Below are 26,360 nucleotides of genomic sequence, written 5' to 3'. Positions count from 1 at the left end.
CCAACAGTCTGACCAAAATGTCCAGCAGTGTATCATCATGAGTGATCTCATAATTAATATTAATATTTTTTTTTAGTTTTGATGATAGTTTTCAAGGGCATTTGCGTCATGCAACCTTGTCCATGTATGCATCCGCCTAATTTGACTAGTTTTTTATGGTTAGTTGCACATTATCACATTATCATTTTCCATTATTTGCTTCCTTTCCTCCTACGATCACAACAGACCTGTCAGCAAATTTAGTGTCTTGACGCTCCGGCCGAGGACCGCTGGTCTAGACTTCACCCATCAGCTCTGTTTGACTGTATATCAAGACCTCACACATTTCGTGACTCCAGCACAGCTGACAGTCTCAACCGTCAGACACGGATCCGGCTCCACCACCTTCACGTCCCATTCCAGCGGGGCATCTGTTCCTCCACCCGGGTGGGCCGTAAAAGTTCTCTCAGACTTGGCATAACAGGATGAGCGTGCCCTGAAAGATAAGCCCCGTTACATTGGAGCTGTTCTGCTGACTGTTGCCAAATCACAACCACCATAAAACATCTCGTCTTAATTAGCGCATTTGCTATTCACCTCTTAAAATCCTGTAGTTTCAGCTGTTGCAGATCGTGAGCTAAAGCAAAACAAGAAAGAAACGCTCAAAGTTGTTGATGTCACTGAACCATGAAACTCTTGGCCCGGGGTTGAAATTGCACTGTGTACATGTTCTTTAGCAATTTAGCTGCAGGGATAAACATACCTTACATCAACACGCTGTTTGTACTCTAGATTTGCCCTGCTTTAGGCTGACAGCAGCCGCACACTCTGCTCTCTGAACAGAACAAGTGAAATCCAGACAGTCCCAATTATCTCATTCACTGCGGCTGTCGACTGTACAACTGCATGGACTTTGCATATGCGGAAAAGCTTGGATGAATTCTCATCGTCATAAACGGGGAAAAAAGAGCTTTGTTTTTTTTTTTTTTTTTTTGTAAAATGTTCAGTTTAAGTTGCATTGCAGGATTCTTTATATAATTATCAAATAAATCAAACTACACAATGGATCTTTATTTAATTAAGCATTTACAAAGTTATCGATAAAAAATCCATGCATTTTTTTATTTTATTTTATTTTTTTGCGATTTGTAAAGTTATAGAAATGCTGTTGTTTTATTTTCTTTTGCTATTGCAGAAAATGGGATCTCAAACTGTTTTATTTGTTGTTAACGATTTTTTTTTTTAAGTTTGAATATGAATATGTTTTATGGCGTTTTAGAAGAAAATTGTTTTGTTTGTAATTCTTTGTAATTATTTGTGAAATTTACTAGCGATTTCTGGTCTCACTTTATTTTAAGGTGTCATTGTGATTATACATTTCTTGAGTAATATTAATTAAAATGTACTTACTATACAGTAAGGATTATATATAGGATTAGGGTTTGGTTTAAGGTTACTTGCATGTAATTATGTGTAATTTATTGTTATTATAATAGTAAGTGGTGTAAAATGCGTAACAAAGACACCTTAAAAAAGTGTTACCCAAAGTTCACTACTAAGATTACCTGACTTCTGCTAAGAACCCCCAGAAATACGATCTAATGTTCTTGAATAACTCCCTTCAGTCTTTTTTTTTTTTTTCCCTAAATGTTCCATCCAAAGTTACAGTATATTTTAGTTTCAGACTAACTGGAAGATATATTTGTAAGTTTGTTTGAAGAACTTATAAGGATGTCTCTCTTGTCTTCTGTAGATCATTACAAAGTATGTTTATGAACGCTTGGAGAACGACTGCAACCTGAAGAAGGAGATCCTTCCCGTAAGTAATGTCTTTTTTCCTCCTTAATACTTTAGATGGCCACAATTTGAATCTAAACAGAATTATTGCGAGCATTGATGCAGTTGCGCTTGGCATCCTATAAGATTACAATGGTCTATATTGTGTGAAAACTAAGTTTCAGAATGATATTCTTCAACACTCAACTCTCCAGGAGAAAATTACATTTGTTCTGATGGTAAAATTGCGTACGCTCAAGGAGATTCCTGAGTTGTGGTCACTGCATTCATATGAGCAATAACGTTATGATTTCTAGTACACTTTTTAAGAGGCGTATCATTAAACTACACATCATTTTTGATAGCGGGTGTTTGCACTTGGTAGACATAGAATTTATGTCCTTTTAAAAGCATTGTAAATTACTCTACATAAATCACCTGAACAATGCTGGCGCAGGCTTTTATGAGCTGTTTTATTTGTGGAGAGTATTTACCAGATGATGTTCTTAGAGTCTGTATTGTCTTTCAGAGAGTTTCATGGGCTAAGCTACCTTTGACCAACTGCATTTAGTGCTTAATCCATTTATCAAAGTCCATTTTAAAGAAGGCTAGACACAAAATGCGTTGCGTTATATCTAAGCGTACGATTTTATGCTCATCTTGGAGTTTGCCGCATAACTTATCAGCACACAGGAAGCATGCGGCATGTAAATGTCAAGATGGATTTGTTGCAATGTAATGAAGTCATCAGATGCGGACAGACAGCAGTTGATGTTTTCGGCAGTCGGCAGTGTATAGCTCAGCATTGAGCGCCGTTCATTAGAAATGATTCCAGGCTCTGACTCACTCTGCTGTTTCTGAGAGTGTCCTGGCCCACTTTAATAAGAGTAAATATAGTTGTTGACACACGTCAGGCGATTGAGGAGTCGCACAAACAACACAAAAACACCTTTTATAATCGGATCGAGGGTCACAGAGTTTGACAAGTTCGACTACATAATGATGGATGTTAGGTTTCTCGTTTCACTTGGTTGTAGACCACTTCGTTAATTTTGGAATGTAGTGTGAACTCTCGTTTTAAAATGCCTTAAGTATAAAACCGAGGATCTTGGGCCCTGTCATATTGGCGATTGGCATTTCAGTTTGGAGCTAATTGTAATATTTATTTTCCTTCAGGTTGATGCAACTGAGGATGAACCGAAAAGCTTTATTTACATGAGCGAGGATGCCCTCACTAACCCACAGAAGATCATGGTTCTCATCCAGGGCAGTGGTGTGGTCAGGGCAGGCCAGTGGGCTCGACGCCTCATCATTAATGAAGACCTCAACAGTGGGACGCAGATACCCTTCATTAACCGTGCCAAAGAGGTGGGTTTTATTTTTATTTATCAAGAAAGATGCATGATGTATGCGGTTACTTTTGCTTTTTTGTTGTGAAATAATTAATTGTGTATGTGCTGTGTCGTTTTGTGGACTATAGTGTTTATTTATCTTTTCTTAGATCAGATGCCAATCAAGTAAAATGTGTCAAAGTTCCAGTTGCAGCAAAGTTTTAAATACATACATGGGTCAAAGATGTCAAGATAAAAATATAAAATTCAAAAAACATACTTTTTCTGACTGTACATATTAAAATATATAAAAAGAATAAGGAGTATATTAAATTTTATTGTGTTTTAAATGAGTAAAAATGGGCAAATTGGCATTTTTTTTCTTAAACTAAAGTGCAATTGAATTAAACACAAAACATTTTACAAAAATTTTAAGCAGTATTTTACATTGTTTCATCTTTGACCCACATGCATACATACTTTTTTTTTTTTTTTTTTTTTTATCGATATTTCAGAAACAAGTCTCTTATGCTACACAAAAAATAAAAATCTGAAACATTATTACAATTATTTAGAAATATTTCTATTTTAATAAATTATTAAATGTGATTTTTATTCCTGCACACAGTGTCTGAAAATCTGGCCATGCCATTTTCTTCTTTCCAAACTTCTTGTGCAAACAAATATGTCACTGGATTAGTAAAGGAAATGAATGTTTGGAAATGTGTTTATATTTTCTACTGACACACTACAGCAAAAGATAGAAACAGCTGATTTCGAAACATTGTGTAGCTCGTGAAAATACTAGTGATCTAATAATTTTGCCACCACTGTATAAGAAGTTGATAAGCAGTTAAATGTGTTGGTTTACACACAAAGAAATGTGTGAACTTTTAATAAGTGCAAAAATAAGATAATTGATTTACAGAACTTGAATAAAGAGAGAAAACCCTTTTCACAGTTATTTTGTTTTCATAGATATATCTTGATTCGTATCTTAAGGTACCCTGCGATTCCCTTCCCTCCCCTAGTTGTTACTGTATTTTCAAACAAATACAGTGTTGAGCATAAGAGACTTAAGTTACCATAATTATTTGAAACATTTTACCAGTAGTGCACATTTTTATGTTCGTATTGTGAATTGAAAGCATAATGAAAACTTTTTGTATTTTGTGCACATTAAAAACATTCATTTCTAATATTATTATAGTTTCTATTATTAAAATGAGCGTGGTTTGGCCTGTGAAGTCATTGGCAGGGTGTGTATATATGTGAACTTGAGGCCTGACTGGGCCAGTAGATTGTTTAACATCAGTGAAAGTATTATCACATGCTTGTAGTCTGAGAAACTGCTGTATCCATCTCTATTTTCTCCTCTGTATCCCTCTTTACTCTCCCCAATCCATAGATATTTATTTACCCAGCAAAAGGAGCTGTTTTGCTGTTACGTGTGTACTGTAAACTGTAATTTAGATTTTCATTTCTTTTCTCTGTCGGAGGACGTATCCCCGAGTGGAGTTATTTCCGTCCATCGCGGCTAGTCGTTTGTCACGCCGCCCGCCGCTACCTGTGTAATTTCATCGGCCCGTGCGTTCAAATTGACTTAAGGGAGATCTCCCTCGCTCTTCCATCTAAATGTCATAAAACACACACACACACACACACGCACTCCTACACTGATGTCTGCAGGCAAAGTCACTTTTGGTACAGTGCCGGGAAAAGACGGACAGGGAAGGCGAGTTTGCTTGTACGTGTGTGTGAGACGGTGGCTTATTGCATTTGCAAAGAAGTGCATTCTGGGGGCGTACTGTGACGGGTTAGACGGAAAGAATGCACGTCGTGCTCTGTCGACCATTTATCATGCTAAATAATGACCCCGGCTTGGCCGTGACATCATCATAATAGCATTTACAGGAAGAGAGATTCCTGAGTTTGTTGCGTGTGTATCAGTATGACGGAGGGAATGTGGCTGTCACTTTGCAATATCTGTATTGCTGAAGGGGTGCGGATGCGCTGTCTGATTCTTCAAGTGACGGCTCGTGTTTGTGATTTCCTCTGTGATAAACAAGGCCACCTGAGGCCATGTGCCGAATACGCTCTGATCCGAGATCAGTCTGTTCTTTTAGCCTGTGAGATGCCTTATTCTGATGGGAACTGCTAACGTGCTTACAAACATATTTCATTGCTCCCTGATCTGTCCTGCGAAGCTTTATTAAAGATTGCTGTGTAGAAATAAGATTGTAAAGCAAAGCAGGTGGATTCGGAGTTGCTCCAAATTTTGATGTGGGCTTTAGCAGACCGTCGACTTTATTTGCGCATTGTCAGAGAAAACACAGTAGGAAGACGGCTCAAACTGTCAAATGGGTACAGACGCATTTTGAAGCCAGACCAGAAATAATCAACTGCTTTTGAAGTCATTAAATAAGAGAGAGAAAACCGTAACCATATACAAGTTTGCATTTTTTTTTTTTTTTTTTTTGTGGGTTATAGAAATTAATACTTTTATTTAGCAAGGATGACTTAAATTGGTCATGATAATGGCATTAAAAAAGATAAATGCTGTTCTTCTATTCATCAAAGAAATTTACTCAGCTTTTTTTAACATTATTATTATTATAAATCTTTTTTGAGCAGAATATTAGATTGATTTCTGAAGGAATGCTTAAAATTCAGCTTTGAAATCAGAAGAATAAATTACATTTTTAAATATAATGATATATGTACTGTACTTCAGATCAAATAAATTCAGTCTTGGTGAGCAGAAGGAAACTTTATTTTTTTATTATTTTTTTACAGTTTTACTGTTCAAAAACTTTTTTCTTGTTGTGTATTTCACAATATAAAATAGCAGTATACCATTCAAGAGTATAAAGGTTTGGGTCTGGTGTAAAATGTTAAAATGCTGTCATTTAAATAAGGAAACATTGCATGACCATTCATTTAACGTTTTTTAAGATAAACTCTATAACTGCTGATCCAGCTGCTGCATGTGCGCAGGACTTTAGCTGGTCACACACCACTGACTACGTGCTACTGTGTAAGAGAAGATTGTGTATTATTCCCACAGCGGTGAGCGTGTGACAGACTATGGGCGTCCACAGAAGGCCGCCGTGGCAGCGCTGGGAAACAGGGCCAGAGTCTGACAGCTGGGTTGCAGAGAGAGCGAATGCGTATGAACTTGTGTGTGTGTGTGTGTTTGAGAAAGAAAGCAAGCTTGCTTAATGACAGCTTATTCCTTCATGAGTTTAACTCCTGACAGCCGACAGCTCTGCCTGTTGCATCATTGTAGCAGAATCATTACCTTGTGACCTGTCAGAAGCAGAAGAGAGCAAGAAAAAGCTAGAGAAACGAAAGACTGTGGGATTTTGACTTCACTCATATTGCAGGGTCAGAATTCAAGTACTGTAAACCAGAGTTGTGGGTGATCTGTGACCCCTAAAACAAGTCCGGTTTAGACCACTGGCCTAAACTAGCTCAGTGTTTATGCGAGTACAAGAACATGTGCCTGGCGTGTATAAATGTATTGTTTGCAGCAGTATTTTCAAATGGCTGATTTAACCTCATATGAGCACCCCCCTCTGCACTCGTCTGCTCTCGGTCGCGCTCTCTCTGACAGAGCCGGATTGATTGCTCACTCAGAGCATCTTGTTTAAGCCTGCAGTTACTCTGACATTGACCCAGCCAAAATGTAGCCGAGGCTAACGTGAGGACGTGACTGGAAAGGTGAGAGGATTTTTCTCTCTCTGATGCAGGAAGCTTGAGATCTTTTTCCCTCTAGTGGCTCTCAGGAAGCATGAGTGAAAACGAGCTCTTGACAGAGGCAATAAATATACTGCAACTCTTCCAACACCTCTCCCTCCCTCCCTCTCCCTCGCAGGTTCACTCGCTCGTTCCCTACTTTATTCAGTTTTCCTCATCCCTGTTATCCCATCCAATCTTATTTTACTTATCTGTAATATACAGTTGCAGATTTTTTTTCCTATCCCTTCTCTTTTTCTGACTACAGTATGTTTGGAAAGGAATAATAGCATACTGCATATTTTGTTCAACTGTACTGTCTATAACCTATTCTTATACAGTATCTATGATGAAACTACCCACCTACATACAGTACCATTCAAAGGTCCGGGGTTGGAAAGAGTTTTGTTTTGTATTGTTTTTAAATGTTTTTGAAATCCAGTAAAAGCATTGTTATAATTTAAAATAAGTGTTTTCTTTATTGTTAAAATGATTTATGTGGTGTCAAAGCTTACTTCACTTATTTGCCGCATGATCCTTCATAAATCTTTTTTATTTTTTTTCAGATTCCTTGCTTTTGAAAACAATGTTGAATACAGTTATGCTGCTTAATTTGTTTGGTCAAAATAAGTACAAAATAACATAATTTATTAAATTTTTTAAAAAGAAACCTTTTGTAACATTACAATAAATTGTCTTTATTGTCACTTTTAACCAATTTAATACATCCTTGCCTAATAAAACTATTGCTTTCTAACCCCAAACTTTCAGATTTAAATTGGTGGATTTGGCAGAGCGAACTTGCTGCATTGTGGGATATATTCCTTCATATATGCCTTTTATGCATGCCGCATAAAAGTAGCAAGAGTATTGCGTCTCATCCTCTTGTCACAATTCTATTATTTTCCAATCTATTTTTCTTTGTCCCGTTCTTTCCTTATCCGTGTTTTCTCTGCTCCAGTCTCTGGCCTGCATGTTTGTTTTTTTGCTGTTGCTTTGACCCGAACCCCCTCAGTAAACTCTACCCCCTTCCTCCCTGACCCAAATCGACCCCCATATAGCTTTCTCCCTCTCTCACACACGCACTCATATCCCAAACCTCCCCTTGCCGCTGACAGTCGGTTGCCTGCTTAAAAAAAGAAAACGTCAGAAAAAGGAATAAAAAGGGCAACTGCATTTCATTAAGAATAAAGTCTTTAATAAAAAATAAGATCCGTATCCCCCATCCCCTCCCTGTTCTTGTTAGTCAGTTAGAAGCGACTCTGGAGACTTGCTAGAAAGAAAGAGGGGGTGTGGTGTTTTCAAAAGTGTGTCAAAAGCCTAGGGGTTTGTATCTGCCCAGAATTTCAATGGGAGGCTGAAAGGGGGCCGGGAAGCGGGCAAACTCAAACACAGGAATCTTGTTTAATTTCTGTCATGTTGCTTTTTTTTTCACCAGATTGATGTCTTTTTCAAAATCGGCTCACTATCTCCCCCTCTCTCCCTCTGTCATTTGCAGATGCGGTGTGATACTGTATGCCATCGCTGTCCTCTCTGCCTGAAATCCCACAAGTTTCCTGCTTCTCCCCCCCCCCCTTTTCTCTTTACTGACTGGGGACCTGTTTTTTTTTCTTCTGCATTTATGATTATCAGTCGATCCATAGCTTGCTCGCTAAGGGCTAGCCTTTAGCATCAGAGATGTTACGCTTCCTGTATACGGGGGTTGGGGGAAACTGGTGCCCCCCCATGACGTTAACTAGATATAGAGGCATGCATCGGGATACTGGGGGTAACTGTGCCCCAGCACGGGGGTAATGCGTTCTCCATCTTGCTGGAAGGTGCAGCATTTCCTGCAGTTAAAATCAATGAACTTGACACCTTCAAAGGGCCATGTGAGGGAGCGACTTGCTCTGGGGTTAAAACTCTTTTAAATAGCCCCCTGCGGGAATCACCGCTGTCAATAAAATGCAATAATTACCACACCCCGGCCTGGGAAGAGTGCAGGCAAGCCGGGCTAAATTAAAAATTGATCAGAACGAGGAGAAAACATTATTTTTGTGGCCCTATTCCCCAGTCTTAACCGTGCAGAGTCTCATCAGCGAACTGGCTGTAGCTTCGTCTGCTTCCCGTTTTATGGTTTCCGACCGCTCTCTCGCTCTCGGACGAGAGATTTACCATGTCGTTAGATGTTAAAAGATTTATTTGCCATTTAATTGTCCTGATGGTGAGGTGTGTTGCAGACGAGGCTAGGTTTATGAGTTGGCGTTTTTTCTTTGCAGATGTGAGCATTGAGAGCGCCTTCAGCGTTTATTGATTGCCGCCTAATTTTGTCTGACTCGCCCCACCTCCGTAGCTTCATCTGACAGTCAGAATAGGTATCAGATGCTCATCCGTATAGCTCTGTGTCATCTTATTTTCACACAGACACATCTTACCTAAGAGCAAGATGTTTTTCATTATATACACATGCATAAACGTATTCAAATGTCACTCGCTCATCGTATCCCAACAGAGATTGTTCTGATGCCGTCTAGACCGTCAGACAAGCTGCTCACATCACTGCGTTAAGATTTATGAGCCATCACTTTGGGTGGGATGATGTCATAAAAAGAGATGGTGTATTAATAAAATGGTGTGGTAGTAATGGTGTGTTTTATAAATTCTATTTAAAATCTAATAAAAATATATAAAAAAATGTAAAATAACATTTAATTCAATATCAGTATGACTATATATATATATATATATATATATATATATATATATATATATATATATATATATATATATATATATATATATATATATGTGTATGGTAATGAATGATTATTATATGTTATATTTTTAATACCTGTATGTTATCGTGTAGTCTTACCGCCCTGTCAATAAAGGTTGAACTTTTATGAGAGTCTTCAGGGGTCCTCTCTGTGATATTTCCTGTTTCAATTTTCCTTACTGTATGTTGGTTGCACAACATGAATTTTGTGGATCCCACAACTTTTTTTCCTTAAAGTATTGATAAACAGTGAGGATTTTTTTTTTTTTTTTTCAGTTCAAAAATGAAAACTATAGGCATTTTGGAAGAGGTTTATTCAAGCATGTTTATAGTATTAGTGGATTCGGGTGAAAAAAGTTTCATGTCATTGACCACAGTCCCGTAGTAATACTATAAGATACCACAGTGCTGCTACATTATTTTATTTTTGTAAGAGAGCTTAAAACCTTTAATGGACCATAAGCAAGAAAATCATTAATGTGGATCATTCACTCATTAACAGAGTGTTGATAATTGGATTCTGCTACAAAATGAACTGATGATATGATGGCAGAGGCAGGCGGCGAGGTGTGTGTAGTAGGTCGTTCTGCGCTGCGGGCAGTGTGTGAGTGTCCCAATGGGATGGCCTTGTTTAGATTCTCTCATACAATGCCTGTGGCAGTGTATGAGGTAGGTCTTCGCTCATTCTCTCCCTGGGACGACTCTCTGAGGCTGAATGAAGTGCTTGTGTGAGTGTGACAGAGAGGGAAGGGAAGAGAGAAAGAGAGCTGCATAAAATATAACCCAGTACTATTAATAGAGTCCTTTTTATTGTCCTGTATATCAATCTTTAACAACGTACTCGAGCAGAAATCCGACCCCAAATGAAAGCTGCCCATACCAACGTATCGATTAGAATTTCTCCTTGTGTTCTTGGCAGTCTTAAGGGCTCTTCTGTTGTCCTGGATCTGTAAAATTTTTCATGCCGTCCTCTCCGCTGCGCTTTGTTGAGGTCAAGGTAACAGACTCGGCAAAGTTTTCGCAGGAAATTGAGTTTATGGGGGAAACCAAAATGAAGCCATACAGATATCCGTGGAGGACTGCTCAGGAGGTCAGAGTTCAGTCTAGCTGCGAAAAAAGAAAAAGAAACATGCCAGAGTTGCTCTCCGGGCAAATTGGCCCGTTTTGCGAGAGCTTGATCGATGGGGAGGAACCGTTGGCGCAAATAGGGGTTAACTGGGTCTTGGCCATATTCTGTGGTTCAACGAAAGAGAAGAACAAATGAATGTATGTGTTTTTTTTCACCCCGCATTACTGGAAAATGATAATAAATATGGGAGAGGGATGGCTGTTCTCAAGGACCTTTGGCTAACATTCAGATGTCCAGAGACCTTCACTTCCATAAGGCTAGTGCATGATAATGAAGATGGACCGCGTGGCCCCGTTCCAAATGTTTTGAATAGCTGCCGCTCCTTTATGAACACAGCTCTTTAGAAGGCTGACTGGTTCAGAAGATATTGACTTTTTAGCATCTGAATTGCTTGAATGTGCAGTATGAATGATGTGAATGCTTTTTGCGTATAGATATAAAACAAAGATCTTGTTTATTACAACTGTAGATATGATTAACACCAAATTCTCAGTAAAAAAACAAAAAAAAAAAAAAACATATTCTTTCTTCTTAAATGACGAGTCTAGAAACAATCGGCCACACATCAACACACATCTGTTTTGAGGAAAAAACTCACCAACTGAAATTTTCAGTTAAGCCGTTTTCTTCATCTTCACAAAACTACTGTCCATAAAATCATAAAGGCAACAAGCATAAATGACATGTCAGGAAATAGTATGATAAAATAAAATGAAAATACTTTTTTTTTTTTTTTTCTTGCAAACAAGTTATTTAAATTTACTTTAATTGTATTTTTTGCAAACAAGATATTTATTTATTTGTTCTTTTTTGTCATTTATGTATGCATTTATGTATGTAAAAAAATCAATGCTTTTATTCAGCAAGGATGCATTAAATTCATCAAAAGTTACAATAAATACATGTAGGTAACACTTTAGTGTAAGGACCATTTCTCACTAATAACTAGTTGCTTATTATCATGCATATTAATAACATGGTTGCTGTTTATTAATACTTATAAAGCACATATTCTGCATAACCATATTCTACATTTTTATTCTTGCAAACTAATAATAAGCAGCAAATTATGAGTTTATTGAGGCAATAGTAAATGTTAATGGCAAGAATCAGCCCTTAAAATATAGTGTCACCACCATTTGTTATTTAATTATTAAATTATATTTCAAATAAATACTTTCTATTTATCCTCCAAAACATCAGAAAATATATTAAACAGCACACCAGTTTTTCACATGGATAATAAGAAAACATTCTTGTAAATCAAAATAGAATTTTTAATTAGAAATGAAAGTATAATTATTTTGGAAGAGATGCATTCAAGTAGTTGTATGTTTATTGCATCGGTAGAAATGAACAAAGCAATGTCAATTGACTTATCATATTAAGCTGGCACAGTTGAAAACCATTATCAAAGTTGTATTTGTTTTGTCTTTGGGTTGTTTAAATCTGATAACCAAAGGTGCTAAATAGTGTGAGAATTATACATCCAAAGGTTAAATTAGTGGCTTCACCACTGACCTCCTTTTCTTCTAACACACACCTGTCAGACAGACACCCAGAGAAAGAGAGGCTTTTGTCAGGAAATATTCAGCTCTATTACCACCACCTGTGAATGAGCTCCTGAGACCTGGGAAAAAAGCAAGCTTCCGAAACAAATCTCTGTGTGTGTGTGTGTGCAGACCTGTCACTCGCTCTCTTGGCTGAAAGTCAGAGTGGGAGCCGTGGCGTCGCCGGGTGAAAGCGTGGGGGAGACATCAGCATTCGGGCGATGTCACCAAGCCCCTGTGCACCGGGAGCAGCCAGACGCTCCGACAGGCGTACCTGCTTCCCCTCCGAGACACACGCGTGCGCACACACACACACTCTCCGAGTGTCCTTGAGAGTCACTGACAACCTCTCCATAAGCATAAAGAAGCCAAACTCTGTCATTGCCAGGATCAGTCCCTTGGTGGACGTGTCTGTGTTTTTGAAGGGCTTTTTTTTTGCCTGCCCATGGACAGTCAAAAAAAGTGATATTAAAACTGACTGAAAGTGTCTAATTGACTTTTGGAGGAGTCCCAGAGCTTTGAGGTCTCAGCAATGGAAATCTGACTTGGGTAGTCCCACTTGAACAGTGCGAGTCACGTTCACATGACAGTCACTGGCACTTCTGGAAGGATCTCTTAGCAGTGTCTTCCTGGCACTCCCCAGGGTTAAAGAGTTGAGATTACTGTGGACAGACACATGGCTGGTCTCAATGTGTCACTTCTCAAGCAGCTGCTCGTACTTTTTTACGCCAGTATAAGGTCATTGGTGAATTTTTGATGGGCAGGAAGTACTTGTGAATTGATGGTCATTCTACTTCTCATATTCAATCCGTAGTTTGAAAAAATCTTAGGATGTTTATTTGGGCGTTTATTTCACTGGGCATTTAATCACCTTTCCAGATTACAAAGAATTTTAATTCATTTATCTAACATTTCGACTGCTTTGTGAATATAGCTTCAAGCTATTGACAGAATATTGCAAAAACTATTGAAACTAAAGAGGGTGGTTCCTTAAATGAATTTTGCTATCAAAGCAGTAATTTATTTGTTACAAAAATTAGGACCTCAGTTAGGATAATAGTATAAACTTAACATTTACACCTAGTGAAACCAGACTAATTTAATGAAGATTTCCTAATTTATGTAATAGGGTCAAAAAATTAATGTGCTGCAACATTTAACTATTTAAGTAGTGAGTAAGGTGGATTTGTCCATTTTATTTTAAAATACAATATTTTAGGTGTTAGTGTTTTAAAGGAGATTAATATCGATCACACTAATAGTCTAACATTTTATTTTATTTTATTTTTCTGTTATTTACCCAACTTAAGTAATTTTCCTTAGCATCCATTTATTACATTTTTATTACAAGTTATGGTTCAGTCAGTATATATTAAAACAGGGATTGCTTAAAACTGACTAGTCATTCAGACGGTCCATCAACTGTTTTTTTAAAAATATGTAGCTTTTGAACTTCCCTAATAGAAAATAATCTATTACACAATGCAACCTCACCCAACACCTAAACAGACACAATATTTTTTTTGTATTAATGAATGAATTAATTTTGCAGTATTTAATGAAACAGTTCTCTTTGGGAGATCTTTTTCTTTGTAGTATAGCTCAGGAACTAGATTTAGACTAACATGAGGCCAAGTGTCAGTGCACATACTCTTAAGAGACTGCGGCTGATAAGCGGACCCCCAAGGGAGTAAAAGTGCTCCGTTCAAGTGTGTGTGTGTGTGTGTGTGTGTGTGTGTGTAGACACATTTCTACCAGTACGAGGCCCAAAGCCACCTCCTGTCAACTGTACACACACACACACACACACAAGTTCTCACTCCACCCAGGGATTGTGTGTGTGTGTGTCTCCGTAACAGCACCCTGGGCCTGGATTTCTGCAGGATCAACAGGGCTAATTATAGTGATGCACTGACACCTTTCTAGTGCCTTTTCAATCACCTCCCACTGCCAGGTGCCTCACTGCCTCAAGCTCCCCCTTCGCCTGTTTGTGTGTGTGTTTGTGTGTGTGTGTGAGAGAGAGAGGGAGAGAGCTTATGAGTGTTTGCTCAAAAGTTTGTGTGTGTATGAACAGGAGTTAGTGGTGACGGTGGTCGTGGGTGTGTGTTTTTATGTGTGACTGGCAAAGAGTTGGTGCGAAGTTTGCAAAGGTGTATGCTGGAGAAGTTATGAGATATGTCTGAAAATGCTTGAAATAAGCTGTAGCCTATTTTTGGGGGCTGTGCCTTTATATGTGTGCTTATTAGTGTGCATCTTGTCCATTGGTAGACAATGATAAACTAACCATTTTGTAGGTCTCAAAATAAAGGTACAGGAAGTGAGTGGCATTGTTTATTCCTACACAAAATATGGCCAGTTGACCTATAAAAAAATAAAATAAAAAGCTTCATCGTAAAATATAGTTATTTAGTTAGTATAAAAAGTATAGTTATTTTTGTATTTAAAAGCTAGCTTATGGATTTCCTTACTTTTAAGTCAACCTCATAATGTGTAGGTATCAATATCTATCATGTGTGATTTAAACAGTAGTAGGCTGAGACAGATTGTATTTTAGACCTAGTATACTTTTTATTTATTTAATTTTTAAACACACAAAAGGACAACAATTTTATATATATATATATATATATATATATATATATATATATATATATATATATATATATATATATATATATATATATATATATATATATATATATATATATATATATATATATATATATATATATATATATACTTTATATATATATACTTTGCTATTTTAATTATGTCTGAAGAGATTGCAGTTGATGCTATAGGTTATGACTACACGTAATAGTTCAATATAAAAAAATAAAAAAAAATATATATATATATATATATATATATTTTTTTTAATATATATATATTTTTTTATATTGAACTATTACATGTAGTCATAACCTATAGCATCAACTGCAATCTCTTCAGACGGAATTAAAATAGCAAAGTGCCTCAGTAAAAAAAAATAAACGATCCCATGTAAAAGATTCAGATATGTAAATCAGACCTTATTTTGTGAAACACAAAATTTTGTATTTTGAAAAACTTACTTGTTAGAAAAAACATAAGGGGGGACATGCAGTTTATTTGTGTTCAGCCATTTTGGTTGAACTCTACCTTTATGTAGGACGGAGCCTCTAATGGGAAACACTGATGTTTTCTATCGCTCAACTAACTCATGTCACTTTTCTCTCATCTGGTGCCACCCCTGGGTCATCAGGTCTGCTTCGAGTAGTGACGCCCAATGCGCACATAAACATGTCATCATTCTTTTCTTTGTGTTGACATACCCTGTGTTTCCTATAAGCTCACGTAGCTCTATCTTATCCTCCACTGTTATTTAAACCTGACAACAGCACCAGAGTCTGTAGTCGTCCATGTCATCATCATAGTGCTATGTGTCATTACCCATGCATATGCTGACAGTGTATCCCTTATCCCTCTCAGGACTCTGGTGAGCTCTGCTGACTTGTTTGCGCTTATGTCAAGTTTTTTGGTTACGAGTCGCACCGTACGCTGTCATGTGCTGTCACCCTCTTCCTCCCGAGGTAGTCAGTCATCGGAACGGCAACCCCTCAATCCCACGTTTGGAAATCAACACAGGCATGTCATCAGCAGAGCCAGTGAAGGGGAGAAGAGCTTCCTGAGGCTGAGAAGATGCTATCGCACTGTTTTGCTGTCGCGGGAAAGCTGCACCGGTGGTCCTTGAAGTGCAACAACCCTGTCTCTCTCAAAAGCACAGGAAGAAGGAGAGATGTAACTTCCAACCCCCCCTATGCCTCCACAACTGGAGTCTGTTATCAGTATGCATGTGTGTAGCTGCGTGTGTGTGAGTATGCTTGTGTTGTGTTGGGTGGCAGGGGGCTGAGAGGACCAGCTCCGGCTATGCCTCTTTATCAAGGGTCATTGTAGTGGAGGACGAGTGACCGTGATAGCGTCCATGGCCTTGCTTTTGATGTTATTGAGCTGCTCCAGTACAGAACTGGTGATAACTTACAAGTCTGATAAACATTCAGTGTCCCTGTAAGCCTCCTGTGTGTGTGTGGAGGGCCAGGGAAGTGATCCTGCGCTTTGTTTGTCCTTCACTGGCAGTTATTCAAGTTTGAAACCCCTCGTCCAGTCTCCCTTTTAACCGACTTGTGTTTACAGTGAAGCTGAGTAGTCACAAAGTCATGTTCTACAACGTGTACAGACAAATTGCCCCTGCGGCTTTTTTTGCTTGCTGACCTTGCTCTCCCTTCACACCCTTGGAGCCCAAATTCCGTTTTGTCTTTTGGGGCTGTTTTGTGTTTGTGTTTTCAGCTTTACCGGCTTCCAGTCAAGAGGATGGTTTTCAATGCCCCAACCCTTATTTTTGGTTTTCTTTTTTCCCCGTATTGCATGAATTTACATCGCCTTTTAAAGTGATTTTGTTTACTGCTCCCGTGTATGACCTTGCGCTTTTCTCACAGGACTTTGCAACACTTCTCAGTACAATGAATTACAACTGCCCTCATCTCACTAGACATAGTATCTTACATTTTTATTCAGCTTTTTCTCGCTGTATTTAACTATGCAACTTGCTTTGCTATCTGTGTAAACGTGGAAGGACAAGATCCCAAATAGCATTTGGGAAGGTTATATAATCTCTAAACCTATGTGAACTTGTTTTCTGAAGTGGGTCAAAGTGGCCTCGGTGGATTACCATTTGCATCATGCCCTGCACTTCCTTATCCACATTGTGTCCTCTTATGAGTATGTTATCTTTACATGTTGTGGACTGAGTTAAAACAGCTGGCTCCTGCTGAAAGAAGAGGTCCATTGGTGCCAGACCAACAAATTTACTCGCTTGGTTGTAACAATTAAGCTTATTGACAGCTGGATGTACCTCGATGCACTAGGTTAGAAGTGTTTGCCCATGTTTCCGTGCCATGTACTTCGTTTTAGTTAGAACAAGAGAGAGATCTCTCATAGTCTGGCCAATATGAGTCAACTGCAGTGCCTGTGACCCAGTTCCAACCTCTTTCACTCTTTTTCCCTCCCTCTCTTTCTCTCTGTCTTTCTCACTTTTCCCCCGCTTCCATCCTCTGTGCTGGCACATCTCGCTCTTTGAAGTCCACAGGCTGATCTCCCTCTACAGGAGAGAGAATGCAAAAAAAGAGAAAGAATTAAAAAAATGAACAAAACACAAATAAAAAGCAGAGCACAACTATAATTTCAGATGCTGAGGTGTGGTGCCCCATGGTGTCATGAAGAGGCAGTGTGCCGTAGGTATCTCCATTCCCCTGGCACCGCTGGTTTATTTATCCTCTTTTCTGTTTTTTACCAGCTGAGCAATGTCACGGGATCTGACCTAGAAAGGTCCAATCGCTCTCAGTCAAGCCCTCAACCTCCTCCTGTGAGTGCGACGGTGCCAGAGACTCAGCCATCTCTAACAGAAAGGGGAGCAGTGCATTGCTTAAGTCTCCAAGGCTGACCCACTTCCGGGATATGCAGGAACGTGGTGGACTGTGGGCACCATGTTTATCTTTTAGGGTTGGAAGGGCTCCTCTAGATATTACTTTTTGGGGAGACTTAAAGAGTCCATCGAGTTACCATGACTGTTTCATGTTTTATGCGATAATGTACGTTACTGTTGTCAGAGAGGATGGATCTTGTATCACTCTATTTTGTGTTCCTGAGATGTTGTGTTCAAGTGCTCTTGCGAAAGACTGTGAGGTCAAACCAACATTGCTTGGTTAACATCTTAAAGTCCACTTAAAGATTCCCAAGGGCTTGTTTAATTCTGTCAACCAGCTTTTTACCTTGCCCTCAGCTTGCACCTATTTTCTTCTTGTTATTCTGCTAGTGGTCATGACTCTCGCCAGATTGATTTCTAAGCATCCATTTGTGGACACCTTTGGGTTACCACAGTATCAGTCTTTTCTGCAGTGCAGAAAAGTAGCTAGAGGCTACCGTGGGAACAATTGTGTATGAACACAAAAACAATCGGCAAGCAAGGCTCCTCTGAGCTGAAGACACAACAGGGCCAGGGAAAGATGGCTCTTTGCTCTTCAACCCTCGGCTGCAAATAGTTCATTGTAATTCCCAAGATAGCGGCAAGCGGTATGAAGCCCCTGCAGTGCTGCTCTGCATGGCTTTGTGGTTCTGGAAGATGGGAAAATAAGCACCGTTCTCCCTAAACACGGAAACATGCATTCATCCCCCATATAATCAACAGAAGCGCCCTGAGCTTTGGTGGGTTTTCTTTAAGGTTTGTCTGTCTGGCTTGCAATGTTTTATCAAGCTTTTATGCTTCTTGGTTTCAGCTGTGATGGGCAACTTGTTTTCCACTACAGTTTGTAAACCTTCATCCAGCTGCACCATCACTTTCCTCTAATACACACACCTTTATCTCTTATCTTGTGTTCAGAGGGAATGCATAACATTTCACTGTTGTTGAAGAAGGTTACCAAGTCTCTTTAGGCTTCTGTTTTCAGCTAGAGTTTGGCAGCTTCTTTTCTTTTACATTTTTTAAGTTGGCCTCAGGCCTAGAAGAGCTCATCAGCGTTGCTCGGCTAGATTGCACACACATACCTGCAATGTTATTTCAAATGGCTTAATTACTTTCTGGCTGCATAGGCTGAAAGATTTACATAGCACAGCACTTTATTCACTGCGGAAAATGATTGAGACCATGTGACTTCAGCACTCGATGTGTGTGAATTGGTTTTCTGGGTCATGCTCCAGCACTGTCTATTACCTTTTGGAATAGAATTCTACTTTATCACCTTCACTTGTTGGATGATTTTTTTTGTATTTTTTTTACACCCTCTTTTCTCTCCCAGGAATTTGCTCTGTGATCTTGTACTTTACAAGCTCTTATGATGGATAGTTTTTAATTGAAATACCTCTTAACTTTAAAATAATTATTTGCAATTTAGACATCATTTTAGTCATAGCACAAACTTTTATATGAATTAAATGATCAACAGTGCATTATTCCGTTACGTTTTGTATGATAAAGATTCCCAAATATTCAAACAAAGTTTCTTCTCCCCTTAAACATGAGTGGTCATTAGATTTAAGAATTTAGGAATTTAGAATGACAAAATAGAAATTACTGTACTGAAATGTAGAATTTTCATGACTAATGGAAAAGTGTTCTTCTGCCTTAAGTCTGTCTGGAATGCCATTAAAAGAAAAGTTGTATCGTCATCGCAAACCTAAATTATAAAATTTTTTCATTATGTTTATTTCCTTTAATCCTAGATAAAATGTTTAATTGTTATTGTTTAACATTTAGAAATGTATTTGTCATTTCAAAGGTGTTCCTGTATTTAATTGTAAATGGCACACAACTCATCTTTCAAACTCTTTTTATTTTCATGGAAACTTCCCATTTAAAGAGTACACTGACAAAGAAAATGCCGGAAGATGTTAATGCAGTTCTACTGTGCTGTTGATCTTAAAGTCATGTCTTTTGTTCTTTTAAAAAAGAGAACGTGAAAAAGAAAGTCTTTCAAAGCTTCTGGAGTCATTGTGCCTGACTGCTTGTGTCAGAGTCCTTGGAGTTTGAATTGAATTACAAATGCTCTCATTTTAAGTCACATGTGTAAGACTTATGATACGGTCTTCATCAATTAATCCTGTTGCTTCTATTGTTAGTCTTTTCCTCCTCCTTTTTAAACAAGAAAAGTTTCATTTTTTTTCCCCCCGTGTGCATGAGTGCATAACTTTCTCAGGGGTTGGGGGGTAAGTGCTGTTCCATTTGGCTGTCCATTGCTCCAGGCTTAAGGTTAAAAAAATCTTGGATTTCACAAATGAAGTCTGCCATTGCAGCCAGTGGCATGATGGGCACTTACATTAACCAGCTTTAATTGGGAGAGTCGTTTACCTTACAGGCATGGAGATGGTACATTTGGAGCTGAGGAAATTAGAGTTGGTTGTGAAGGGCAAGCTAGATGTTCTAGAGAAGTGTGTGTTTGTGTGAGCGCTCGTGTGCTTCAAGGTATGTATTGAGTGCGCGGAGATGGGGTGAGGGTCACAGCAGACCGGGGAATGATCTGACAGGGATCATAGTCTGTCCTTGGGAGATGATTAACTTCAGCCCTTTTCCAAAGTTACTCCCCTTGGGATGGCATGGCATGGCAGGAATGTGATATTTTGTAACCGACAGTAACTATTTCTTTGCTTATTTCTCACTTCAAGAAACTTGCTATGCTACGATGGTTATCCCATTGAAAATGTTCGCAGTTCTCGTCAAGTAATTAAAGTCAGCGTTCTATTATTTTAAGGCAGAACTTTGTGGTAACTTTTTTTTCCCCTGCCACAATTCACTCAAGTTTTGACCTGCTGGTAATCAGCATCTCAGTTTGGCAACCATCCCACTCGCCGGGGTCTTCAGTTCGACAGCAAAACTTGACACCTTCTGGCCATTAAGAGTGCATGGCACCTTCCATCAGGTCTTCTCAGACTTGATCATCCGGCTTCTTCTGTTTCCTTACTCGCCCTCACTTTTGACACCTGCAGATATGGGCGCCCTGGTCTGCCTATCAGTCACAAAGTTCCTCCAAGAACAGTAGGGGAGCTCACTGAGGCTGTCTCTGCTAAAGGCATTTGGTGTCCATCAATGTTGGAGATCCCTGGGATAACCTGACATGGAGAGATGTGGGGCTCGCTCTCCAGTGCCTCCCTCAGTGCAATTCCTTCAGTGTGTTCTGTCGATTTGCTCTACTGTACTGACAAGCGGGCCAATCTCTGCTAGTCCTCGGCTTCCTGCCTGCCATCACGCTGTGTTTGTTTTAGCTACCGTTCTATTGCTGCTCGGTTTCCCTTTTCCCCCTTACTCCGCAGCACTCTCAAATTCATTACAACATTCCCTTTCTTTGTCTCTGTATTTTTGTGTGTCTTGTCAAATAAGTGTATTCGCACAATCCAGGTGGCCCCACAGTCAATTGGAAAACCTCTCACAGCACGAAATTGTGTTGAGTTTTTCTAAGCGGTGTTATTGCGGTTTGCTGGAAGCCCATCTGACAGCAGCTTGGCAAACTAGCCTGAATTCAATGTGCAAGCCTATATATTTCTCTCTCTCTCTTTTTTTTTTGTTTTTTTTTTTTAACTCCTCCGAGAAACATTTTTTCTACCAGCCATGCAGCCACAGCTGGTTTTGTTGTTTTAGCCAAACTGAAAATGGCAAGAGTATGACTGAGAGGAATCAAGGAATTTGTTTACTCAAGTTAACTCATTGCAGTCCCACACCAGAGCCTTAAGGTGGACTGTCATAACCCGCTTGTTTTATTGAATATGTCACAAGAAAGAAAAGGCCATAGTAGATAGTAAATTAACATTGACATACCCAGTCATTTTTAATCCAATTGCTTTTCCATTTGGTATATACATAAAATGAAAATAGTCTTGAGAAATTTTTTTGAGATTTTGCACTCTTCAAGTAATGTAATTTCTGTGTGTGTGTATTATGTATGCTATTTATTGGGGTGTTTTATGTTAAAATTATACAAATGGTGTCATTTATTTATTTGGTCACACTTTATTTTAAGGTCCAATTCTCACTATTAGCGAACTACTAACTATGACCTTTGCCTCAGTAAACTCTCAGTAAAAGAAGCTAGTAAGCTTCTTATTTATAGTTAGTTATTAAGTTTAGTTATTGATTAGGGATGTAGAATGTGGTCATATACAATACTTGCTTTTTTTCAGTATTAAAAGACAACCAATATGTTAATAATAAGCATGCTAATTAGCAACTAGCTAATAATGAGAATTGGTGGCTATGCTAAGGTGGGTCGCACTGTATATTAGGTGGCCTTAACTACTATCCCACCTCAATAACAGCAAAAGTGTTTTGCAATACAGTATGACCATAATAAGTACATTGTATTTTTTTTTTTATGTAGTTAAGGCCACATAAAATAAAGTGTGACCTTAAAGTGTTACCATTTATTTAATGGGTGTATGAATTAATGAATGTCACTCGACACCTGAAAACAGTCAGTGCCATTTATCACGCAGTTATTGTTCACACAGTACATTAACCACTTATATGTACTCTAATAGAATTCTGCTCCCTTTTCTTACTATCTATCTGACATGCATTCTCATGCTTTCATGTATCACATTTTTTTTCTCTGAATCTCTTAAACCCCGTCCTTAAGATTTAATTAACATTTTGATCCAGGGGAATTAAAGCCGAGCGCTCTGAACAGTGGTACAGTGGCTTTTGTTTGGGCTGGAAAGTGTTGCAGAACACGACGCATGCGCATACTCGCTTAACATCTTCATTTGGCAAACAAGAGGCACAGGCGGTTTGTCTGAGCGTGTTTGTTTTGTGATCTTTAGCGTGTGCGTATGTGTATATATGGGATTCTGGGATTCTTTTACAGCAGGTGCTAAAACAAATAGATTATGATAAAGCTTGAGAACGGGTGAAAAGAAAGAGTAACCCTGAAGGATTGGAAGTGTGAAATTAGGATTCGGCTCAGTACGGCTGTGAGCATCCATTGTACCTGACTCATCAAATGAAAAATTCATCAATTAATCCTTTGACAATAAAGCTATACACTGCAAAAATCGATGCCTGATTGACTCCTGCAGCCGACCCACAGAAAAGCAGAGCCCTGAATTCAGTGTAACATGAAATGTCTCATCCTCCACAAGCACATTATTGAGCTTTCAAGACTAGCGGCTGGGAAATATTTGCCTGCTCCGTGGGATTGACAAAACCATTGAAGGATAAAAAAAGAAAGAACATTTTGAAAAATAAGGGCAACAAGTGTGCGCTTTTAAATCCCACGGTCAATGAAACATTTCCTTTCTTCACCCATTGATAACAGCACATTTGGGCTCTTGGCTGTAAGTTTAGCTGTATGTTTTTGTGTGTCTGTTCATGGAGCAGCACACCAGGGTATTTCCGAGCGATTGTCTGAGTCTAATAAAGTCGTCAGCTAGCTGTAGGAAAACAGCTGATGTGGTCCCAGAAAGGCAAACGATGGTGAGCAGTCTGTGATCATCCAAAGGTATGATGGGAGACCACCACGAACCACATGCAACCCCTTTCTCTCCACAGCCTGAGATCAAAGCGCCAAGCCCCGGTAATGCTCCATCAATTAAAACACCCGTGTATCCCAAGTGAATGAAAAGAGTGAGAGAGAGGTAGAGGGAGAGAAAACATAGTCTGCTATATTTGACTCTTCAGATTTTGCTTTGGATACGTTTTGTCCTTCTGTGAACTTGTAGGTGTCATCTCTCTATTGCTCTCTGTTATATATATTAATATCTATTAACATGTTTCTTGTTAGTTAAAGTAGAATTAGTGTGCTCTGTGTACAGCCTTGCATTGCATTTGTAATGCAGAGAGTGGTGCAGAGAGCCTGCAATAACCTACATACTGCACAGCTCACTGTGTTTATTATATGTGCATGCATAAAGATTAGGAGTGGGATTTGCTAGGTCTCTCAAAATACAGTTTCACTATTATGATAGATATTGGTATTATTTTCAATTAATTGTTGTGACATGTTGCAGTTCATTATTACAAGCATGATTATATTACACTGTATTGTACTGTAATATATGTAGTTCTGCCAAATGAGTATTTGCATACCAAATAAAAGTTTTTTGTTTACATAATATACGTGTGTGTGTGTGTGTGTGTGTGTGTGTGTGTGCGTGCTGTGTATATTTATTATGCATAGTTTATATTTAATTATACGTATTTCTATATTTAAGAAATAAATTCCATATTTAATATATTTATATATGGTATAAATTATATGAATATAAATATACATACTGTATAAATACATGTACATATATATTTTTTAAATATATGCTGTATGTGTATTTATATATACATAATGAATACAGCACACACATATATTATTTAAACAAAAACTTTTATTTGGGATGTGATTAATCATGATCAGTCATTTGACAGCGCTAATTATAGTATATTATAGATACATATTTATTTAAAATGAAATATGCAAAAAGGTTTGAGTGCATTAAATGACACGTTTATTACAAACTGCAAAAAATGTTTCTCACTAACTCTTTAAAGCATTAAGCTTTAAAAACACAAGGCAGACTTTGAATGCAAATAGGGTATTTTAGATCTTTGCAGATGTGTTATGGTAATTTCTGCCATCAGAAAGAAAAACTCTGCTCTCTATGAATAAACTGTAGTGGCAAAGAACCCTTTTTGTAAACGTTGAAGCATTTGCTATAGCATTGAACTGATAATGATGATAATTATCATTAGTTTATTGATTAGGTGTTGTGAAGGAATATCACAGCAGTATGCCGCATTGATTTCCCACCTCACCTCTAGTTCATGCTTTCATTGTGTTTGCATCTGTTGCACTCTTTATCCCACCAGTGACTCTGCAGTGTCTTTTTGTCTGTCTCCTAATTGAAACAGGTGACACGTTTAGATGTGGTGAGTTCAGTAATCTCAGTCATTGACCCCTTCAGGCCTGAGACAGCACATTAAGATGCCCACATAACGATGACTAGTGCTTTCATCTGCTCTAGATGAAAGAAACATGAGCACTTGAGGATGAATGAGAAGAAAGCCAAAGTTTTGTTTTCCTGACTTCAGCAGATTTGGCCTGTGATGCAAGAGAACTGTTTTATCAGGCTCATGTACCCTGTGAGCTTTGTCTTCTCAGAATAAAGCCAAACATGCCAGAATAACTCCATCTTTGTAGCTTGGCCTTCTTTTTTTATTGGGCATAAAGCAAAGCAGCAGAAAGTACAAAGTATTTTCCATGATATATGCTGTTTTTGGTAACACTTTCTTTTATTAGTTGCTTATTAGCATGCATATTACCAGAATATTAGCCATTTATTAGTGCTAATTAAGCACATATTAATGCTTTATTCTATATGAATAATCCTACCCAATACCTAAACTTAACAGTTACCTTAGTAACTAATAATAAGCAGCAAATTAGGAATTTATTTAGGGAAATACTATTAAATTGTTGTTACCGATTTTAAAGTGTTACCCTGGATTTCTGTATAGAGCTTATATCTTTATTTACAGCTGTTGAAGTTTTGTTATTCAAGTTTAAGACAAATTGGGAGCACCTAAACATTTTTTAAGAAATTCCTTTTTTACAGTGATGGTATACAGGACTACCAGAACACTTTTGTAAGTCTCAAAGTATCATACATAGACACCGAGGGTGTGTGGTGTCCCGACAGGTTACATATGGTTTCAGTTGTTGGTTGGATTCAGATTGAAATTGCCGTAGCAGGTTTGGGAAGCTGCTTGCTGTGTACGTGGTGTTTAAATTCAGGGTTTGTGGGGTGATTAAGACCTGTTTGCTCTGGTATCTCAGTGCGGATGCTAGCTAAAAGAGCGTCCTTTCTCTGTGTGTTGTCAGCCAGCTTAATCATAAAGCCTCCATAAAGCCCCCGTGGTCTCCCAGCAATGAACCCCACTGCCTTGGCATTCCTGTTAGTGCTTTTGTTTTCAAATGCCATCCATCAAGTGTTGCATCTACATGCTTCTACCAATATGTTATTGGCAGGCCCAGATGAAACCTGCAAATTTTGTTTAAAAAAATAATAATAATAAAACCTGCCGAAAATGTGGTAAAAATAATATTTCTTGTTTTGTAAAGCAATTACCGACTAGATGTCTGAAAGATTTGTATTTTACATTCTTCAGTTGTGAAACCTGCAAAACATTTGTCACTGAAGTGACTTTAATTTCAAATGATATCCTGGATAATATAAGATTAAAAGTATCGCATTTAGTTTTGATGAAGCCTTATTGATTTTGGGGAGGGCATAAGAAAAAAATTGGGAGGCGCTATTTTAAAGCACTTCTTTCCCTGTTGATTTGAAATAGGATTCCTTTCTGTTCTTGGAGTTTACCTTCATGTTTTATATCTGTAACTGTGAGATGATGTTTGGGCGGATGTTTTCTGAGCCCTGCTTAGAATATAAAAGCATCTGTTTCCTTTGGTCTAAACTCATCTGTTCTTTAAATAAAGTTAATGACGCCGTCCAAAAACATCAAGGCACTTTTGAATAAGTTAGGAGCTACTGTGCTATTGTCAGATGAAAGGGGCTAGCTTAAATTAGTTGAC

At 38.3% G+C, this 26,360-nt stretch overlaps 1 protein-coding gene across 4 annotated transcripts in view; it reads left to right on the top strand.

Moving 5' to 3' along the window:
- The window catches only part of fam172a (family with sequence similarity 172 member A), a 148,535-nt gene that overhangs the window by 16,829 nt on the left and 105,346 nt on the right, over nucleotides 1-26,360 (top strand). For all 4 annotated transcript variants that reach the window (XM_043240144.1, XM_043240145.1, XM_043240146.1 and 1 more), the window contains exons 5-6: nucleotides 1,733-1,798; nucleotides 2,932-3,123. In XM_043240144.1, coding sequence (XP_043096079.1) covers nucleotides 1,733-1,798; nucleotides 2,932-3,123 — 258 coding nt within the window. The remainder of the gene's footprint in view (nucleotides 1-1,732; nucleotides 1,799-2,931; nucleotides 3,124-26,360) is intronic.

This window comes from Puntigrus tetrazona, chromosome 5, assembly GCF_018831695.1.
Source record: "Puntigrus tetrazona isolate hp1 chromosome 5, ASM1883169v1, whole genome shotgun sequence".
In the NCBI taxonomy this organism is placed as follows: domain Eukaryota; kingdom Metazoa; phylum Chordata; class Actinopteri; order Cypriniformes; family Cyprinidae; genus Puntigrus; species Puntigrus tetrazona.
This window is presented reverse-complemented; position numbering and strand designations above follow the sequence as displayed.